The 6,727-nt window shown below is 45.1% G+C and overlaps 1 protein-coding gene across 1 annotated transcript; it reads right to left on the bottom strand.

The window, feature by feature from the left end:
• Nucleotides 1-294: 294 nt before the first annotated feature.
• On the bottom strand, nt 295-5,872 carry HIGD1B (HIG1 hypoxia inducible domain family member 1B). The gene is made up of 4 exons (XM_066628796.1): nt 5,823-5,872; nt 4,794-4,896; nt 2,562-2,696; nt 295-912 (listed from the first exon to the last, which is right to left on the bottom strand). The coding sequence occupies exons 2-4, from the start codon at nt 4,888-4,890 to the stop codon at nt 848-850; spliced, it is 297 nt and encodes a 98-aa protein (XP_066484893.1). The 5' UTR covers nt 4,891-4,896; nt 5,823-5,872; the 3' UTR covers nt 295-847.
• Nucleotides 5,873-6,727: the final 855 nt, after the last annotated feature.

Below are 6,727 nucleotides of genomic sequence, written 5' to 3'. Positions count from 1 at the left end.
TTACAGCCCCAGAAGGCCTATCTGGCAGTTGTCATTCTGATAGTAATACAGTAACATAACATACCCAAACCCAGAAAAGTGATTCAAATGAACAATGCTAATGTAAGCCATCTTACCAAATGAATGCATGTTTAATATTTTCTCAATACATTGGGTATTAATACTGACTTTAAAGCATCATGTACATGATCTAGCATTTAGAACAAGTGCTTAGATACAAAGCAGTTGAAATGGGAAGTCACTAGAGAAAAGCCCTGACATGGACATCTTGCTTCTTGTTGAAGCAGGGGACATTTTCTGTGGTCAAAATTAGGCAAATCAACATTCTTTTGTGCTCCTATTTGTATACATTATTGCTAACTAGGTTTAACAATTAGTGGTGGGTTTTTCCCCCCTTTTTCCAAACAAGGTAGTGGTTACTGAATTCTTGACTAGATTAAGCTATGGTGTGGTTGAGGAAGGCAATTATCTTCCTATGCAAGATGCTGAAAGGAAAAATGGTTTACGGAAAATTTGGCTTTGCATTTGTTAGGGGTGCTTTGGAAGAGCCTTTGCGTGGTGCTCAAGCAAATGATTAGCTATTTGATCCCTTAAGAGTCTTTCCCAGCCCTCTGGTTCTACAAGTTTCTCCCTATACTTTGCAATACAACTTTTTTTAAAAAGTGAGCATTTGAGGGTGGCCAGCTCAGAAAATATATAAGATGAATCAAAGTGAGCAGTTGAGGCTGTAGGGGGTGTTTCTTCTGCAGGAGCGAATCAAATGCTCTCTCAAGCCTGCTAGGGTTGCTACAGGCATCTTCAAATCCACTCAGGGAGAAGGGACAAACCAGTGCTATCCATGTCCCATCTATTTCTGGGTTTTGTTGGAAGACTCTTTCAGGAAGTGGTCTTTGTACATGCTGTAAATGGCACCTGCAAAAAAGAAAGCGGCACTGAAGCAAGAAGGAAGTTATAGAAAATGGCACCCTTTTGAACTCCCCATAAGGGGTTTTATGTAATGCTTCTGTTAGCCACAAAAGCCAATGAACTATACAAAGCACAGAAATCCTGTGGGCTACAACGTGGCTTCTTAAATCTCAACAAGTATTTCCTACTCCCCTTCCAATTTATCTTCTAAGCCTTGAAGATTATAAATATAATCAGCGTTAACATTCTCAAAATTCTGTACCAAGTGCAGCTGTGGGTCTGATTGCAGAATTAGTTGCTTGCGTAGCCAGAACCAAACCTGTCTCCTGACTCTCTGACACAAAGAGTAAGGAAGCCTGCAGTTCTTGGTTCTGTAACCATGTCAGAACTATGTTCTGCTGTTTCACAGATTTCCTAACCCAACAGATTGCCATCTCCGCTGTGTTATGGCTTGTGATTGATTTCTTAAAACAAGGAAAAAGCTTGTGGTTCTGGATGCCAGGCAGCCACTCAGGTCAACTGACTTCTCTCAAATTCAGTGTTTGGTTACCAAATCTAAATGTGAGACACTTCATTGTCTTGATCATAGGGGAGAGGGAACAATAATCTGAATTTGCCCATATGGTCACTCTGTTGGTTATAGAGGCCAAGAACAGTTCAGAACAGAAATGGCAACATGAGCAATGAGGACTGGCTGGTTCACACATATGCGAGAACAGTTCGATTTCTCCTCCTGCCATTTTTACCCACTACTTGATAACTCTCAGCTGTGTATGTGAATTATTCCACTGAAATAATCACCTTGGAGTTCAAGATGACTGATAGGAAAGCTCTGTTAAGTGATGATGAATCTGCAATGAGCTAGTCACACATGCAAGTTGGCCCTTTGAAGCTATGGTTGCCAAGGGATGAAGGTGTACATGTGAACTAGCCCAAAGGGCTTTAAGCAGGGCTGACTTGAGGTCAACTGAAGCAGCCACTTCAGATTGGTGGAGGGTGTCCATTTCTGACCACCTATTTGCTTTTGCTGCTCCTCCACCTGGAAGGAGATGGAGGAGCAGTGGATTGGAAAAGGAGGAAGACAGAGAGGAAGATGGAAGGAAAGTACTTGGCTAGAAAATTTAGAAAGTGGGAGGAGCTGAGACTTGCACATTGCTGAGTAAGGGGGGCAACATTTAGTGTGCCACCTCAAGCATCAGGAAGTCTTGGGCATGCCCTAGCTTTCAGGCCTCAAGCCCACCACTTGAATAATGTTTCCAGGAGTCCTTGCTCCTGCTTGGAACTTTTCCTCTAAAGGGCTACCCTCCCTGGCACATGGGGTGGCTTCTAGTAAAGCTGCTGTGCCTACACTCAGGGCTAACGCATCTATGAAACCACCTGAAGCAGCCAACTCAGAGAGCAGATTGGTGGGGGGGGGGCTAATCTTTGCCCCAATTGCGGCTCCACATAGTCCCTGAATTGGAAAAGGAAGAAGGAGACAGAGAGGAAAATGAAATGTGGAGAGGAGGGGAATGCTAAGCTAGAATATAAGAGTGGGAGGAACTCGGGTAAGGGAAATGCTGCTACCTCAGACATCAAGAGCTCCTGGGCCAGCCCTGCCTAAATCTGTCTCATTTCCAGTCATCCGGCTTCCCTTCTCTTGGTCTCTGCCTTACCAAGAGTTACAGCTCCAACCACACAGGCCTGGGCAGCTACCCGAGTGTGAATCAAGTGGACAGACATCTTCATGCTCCCCCTTTCCTTCAGTCGGTAAAGTCCGTAGGCTGCCACAACCACAAACCCCACCATGCCTGGAGGGGAGGAGAAGCCATGAAATAATACATTTCTGAAGGAGTCCCATATCATCATCAAGTTCATCCCTCCCCGGCACCCAAGACAGGGCCTCTTACCCCATATAACCTGAACCAAAGTCTGTACTACCTCTGTTTCAAACAAACCGCTGTAACCCCCCTAAGCAGTTTGTTGCATTGTAGAAGTGCTTTTACATATAGGAGACACTTCCCAATTTCTATTTCTTTACTGGCTTCATTTGTATACAATTAAAAAAAAAAACTTTGGATATAATTGACTGTAGATTTTGATCTTTGGTTATTGCCCATTCATGCATTTTATGGATTGCTTCTTCTTTGTCAATAATTAAACAAGAGCCCATCAAACCCAACACCCTGCGTCATGCAATGGCCAGCCAAATGAGTCTCAGAGGTCTGCAAGCAGGTCTTGAAGAAATAGCCTCTCTACTCTTGCGCCCCCTCCTCCCCACCGTAAATGGTATTAAAAGGAATATTCAAGACTGGCCTAAGGGCCCGATCTTATGGAATCAGTGTCGCCCCTCCACCAGTGCTGAGTGTTGCAAACATACTGTATGGCATGCCTGCAACACTCACTGCTGGCTCAACATGGTGTTGGCTCTGCACCAGCCCACACTGAGTCAGCTGCCCCACAAGCTGCTGCCTCCAGCGACAGCTCTGGGGGGGGGGGGGTGGCACAGAAGAGGAAGGATGGAGGAGAGGGATGGATTAGTGTATCAGAGATGCTCTAACCCACAACATCCTCTACACTTTCCTTTCTGTCCTCCCCCATTTTTTCCAACCCAGAGAGCAGAAGCAGAAGAGGCTGGTGCATCACCAGGTGTGAGGAGCACACTGCCTCAGGCACCAAGTGGTCTTGCAAGGCAGGAATTTCCAACTCCGGAAATGGGTTCAAAAGTCATAGGCCAGTAGAAGAACATAACAATTTGCATGTAAAAGATCCCCAATCCAGTCCCCAGAATCTCCACTTAAATGCTCTAACACAGCAAGTGTGGAAAAGACATCTGCATGAAGAACTTGTAGAGCTAGTGCCTGTTGTGCTAGAGACAATGCTGGTCCAGTATTGGGCTGGATCCTGGACAAACAGGCTGCTTCCTACATTCAGAAGCAGTAGCATCACAACAGGGGTGCAGTGGGTGTAGGCTGCACCAGGTGTCACCCTCAGGAGGGGTGACACCACACTTCCTGAGCCTCTGTTTGGTGGGTCCACTCCAGGCCCAGCTGTCTGCTCTCTCATCAATAAACGTGCTTTCACTTCTTGACGGCAAGAACATGAAATGACTGGGTCCAGAGCAGGCCAAAGATCACCAAATGGAGGCAGCCTGGAGACAGCATTTAAAGCAATGTGATAGCCCAGAAGGTCAGGGGTGATGTGATTGTGTTGTGATGTCACCCCTGAACTTCATGAACACTGCACCGATTGTTATCCACCCCAGGGATGCATCTGTTCAGAAGCCCAGATTTCCCACCCTGCTCAGGGTGACCAGGCATCCTTTTTTTCCCAGGACATGTCCTTTTTAGCCTCGTGTCCAGGAGAAGAACTTAAATGCCCTCCTTTTCCCTGTGAGCAGGCCGCTGCAGGCAGCGTATTTTGTAATTAATTATACATAATAAATTATTTGCAATATAGTTTTAAATTTAAGAATAAGTAATATAGTGTTTTAATTAACCACATGAAATCAATATACAAGTGCTTTTAGCTTTTATTTTGTCATGTCCTACATTTTTCTTGGATGCCCTACATTTTGGGGGGTGCCTTGTCCTCTTTTGCGGTTACGTCATCTGGTCACCCTGACCCTGAGGCCCCCAGGCCTATACTATTTTGCACTCAGACCCTCTTGGGTCTCCACCAAAGACATGAACATATGTTTTCAGGAGCCCTGGCTGTCTTGAGTAGCAAGAGCAGCCTGGCTTGAACGTCCTCTGTAATTGTTGTGGCACTTCTTCTTCCCCACCACAATACAGCCTCTTTTTCAAAGACTTCTTTCAGACATTTAGTGTGACATGAAAATGCTGAGCTGGGAGAAGGTCACATATAACATTTTTAGAGAGGGGCAGAAAGGGCTTTCCCAAACTCACCAACTGGCACCAAGGGACTCTTCCGTGCCTTTTGTAGAAATTTCGAACCAACTGTGCTTTCGTGCTCTGGGACCCAACTGCCTTTGTCAGCTGACATTGGGAGCTGCAGAAATGGATGTCCAAATTATGTACCAGAAGGAAAACTGCAGTCTAATCTGAAACATTTCTTTTTCTTCATAAAGAGGCCTGGGTCTGGCCAGTTTTAACAAGTCTAGCACTTGTATCAACACCACTGAAAGCAAGGTGGTGTTTGGTCCAAACCTAGCACATGACATCCTACTAGCTAAAAATATTTTATTGATTTATTATTCACATTTTTTTATACCGCCCTTCCTCCAAGGAGCTCAGTGTACATAATTCCTCCCCTACTTTTATCCACACAACAAACCTGTGACGTAGGTGAGACTGAGAGATAGAGACTGACCCAAGGCCACCCACGAAGCTTCATGGCTGGGCAGGGATTTGAACCTGGATCTTCTAGGTCTAACTCCCAAACCACCATACCATCCTAGATCTCTATCCAAAGAATTAGACATTTCTACCTCTAGAAGCCTTGGCGCTTGGAGCTATGCAGCCTGCCTCTGTATTTCTGCCAGAACCCTGGCATTGCCTGAACTAACCAAAGCACTAATACAGTGGTTCCCAAACTTTTTCAGCTGGGGGCTTCCTTGACCTACTGGGCCACTGGCCACAGCTCCCCATTAAGGTTACAATCCTATACATTGTATAGGTTGGTGGATTTTTTGCGAGGATTCTGCAACTCTCCTAACTGGTTTCCATGGCTCCTCGTGGAGCCATGGCTCACTTTGGGAACCACTGCACTGGGTTGGAAATGCTGGGATCAGACACAGCCTGACTGTAGGGAAAGGAGGGCTGCCAGTGGCAGCCAGGAATGTACTGTATCTATGCTTGAAGAATGAAAACTGCTTACTAGAGCCACCCAAAGCAGATATAAAGAAGCAACTCTAATCAGAGAATATACACAAGTATTACCAGGCCTATTAAAATTCTTCCTTCTCTCAGACTCACCTGCTGCTTTAAAGTCACCGGCACTATTTGATGCTTTGCTCTTTGGTTTTTTTCCCCCCAGAAGGCGACTTCTGATGGTAGCTCGAGAGAGATCTCCCTGAAGTCTTCCTGAGCAGGGCTGTTTTTACCAAGGATGCTTGGGTCTTTTCCCATCTCGTCACTTTAAGGTTACAATAAAGTCCCCACACTAGCTTTTTCCTTGATGTTCAAGTGAGAATATGGAGATATGGCTGATAGCGGAGTCTGTGCTTATTTGCTTTCTTAACCCTTACTCTGCTCCAATTCCCTCCACTGCAGAGGACTAAGGAGCAAAAACAACAGATAGTAAATCCAGCCAACAGAATGAATGGACAGTAGGAAACTAGGAGTGACGATTAACATTGAGAGGATAGGCCAAAGAATACAAAATAATCTTGGCTCACAGAGAGTTGGCCAGGGAATAGCAAAAAGAAAATGAACAGGATAAATATAAAAACATTACATACAGGAAATCAATTCTCAGAATAGCAGCCATGGTGCAACACACAAGAAGGCAAGACAGGAAGTAGAGTGTCACCTTAGGGTTAACCTACTAGTTAAGTTAAAAATGTAGGTTGCCTACACGTGTGCATGTTTTTTAATTTAAATTGCAGCTGCAGGTGTGTGTGGAAGATTAGGATTGCAACCAAGAGATACTTCCCTCCAGAGGCAAACAGCAATAAGGAGGGGTCAGTTTTTACGGGATTGGGGCACCAGTGGAAAAGATTCAATATTTCCCCACAGGACCAAACAGTATGTTTCATGTGGAGAATGACTTATGACAAACTGTGTCTTCGTAAGAATGAACTTGCTTTCTCAATACTAAGCTGGGTATGATCAGGGACAGCCGAAACCTCCTGATGCTTGAGGCAATGTGCCAAAAGCCG

This window comes from Tiliqua scincoides, chromosome 5 (assembly GCF_035046505.1).
Source record: "Tiliqua scincoides isolate rTilSci1 chromosome 5, rTilSci1.hap2, whole genome shotgun sequence".
NCBI lineage: Eukaryota > Metazoa > Chordata > Lepidosauria > Squamata > Scincidae > Tiliqua > Tiliqua scincoides.
The sequence above is the reverse complement of the archived record's forward strand: the minus strand, read 5'-3'. Positions and strand labels throughout refer to the sequence as shown.

What these genes read in the sequence shown, in the direction of transcription:
- HIGD1B (XM_066628796.1), bottom strand. Translation starts at nt 4,890, where the DNA reads ATGTCAGCTGACAAAGGCAGTTGGGTCCCAGAGCACGAAAGCACAGTT. An exon ending in GAGTCCCTTGGTGCCAGTTG is followed by an intron (nt 2,697 to 4,793) that starts GTGAGTTTGGGA and finishes CCTCCCCTCCAG; the next exon opens with GCATGGTGGGGTTTGTGGTT. An exon ending in GGTTGGAGCTGTAACTCTTG is followed by an intron (nt 913 to 2,561) that starts GTAAGGCAGAGA and finishes TCTTTTTTGCAG; the next exon opens with GTGCCATTTACAGCATGTAC.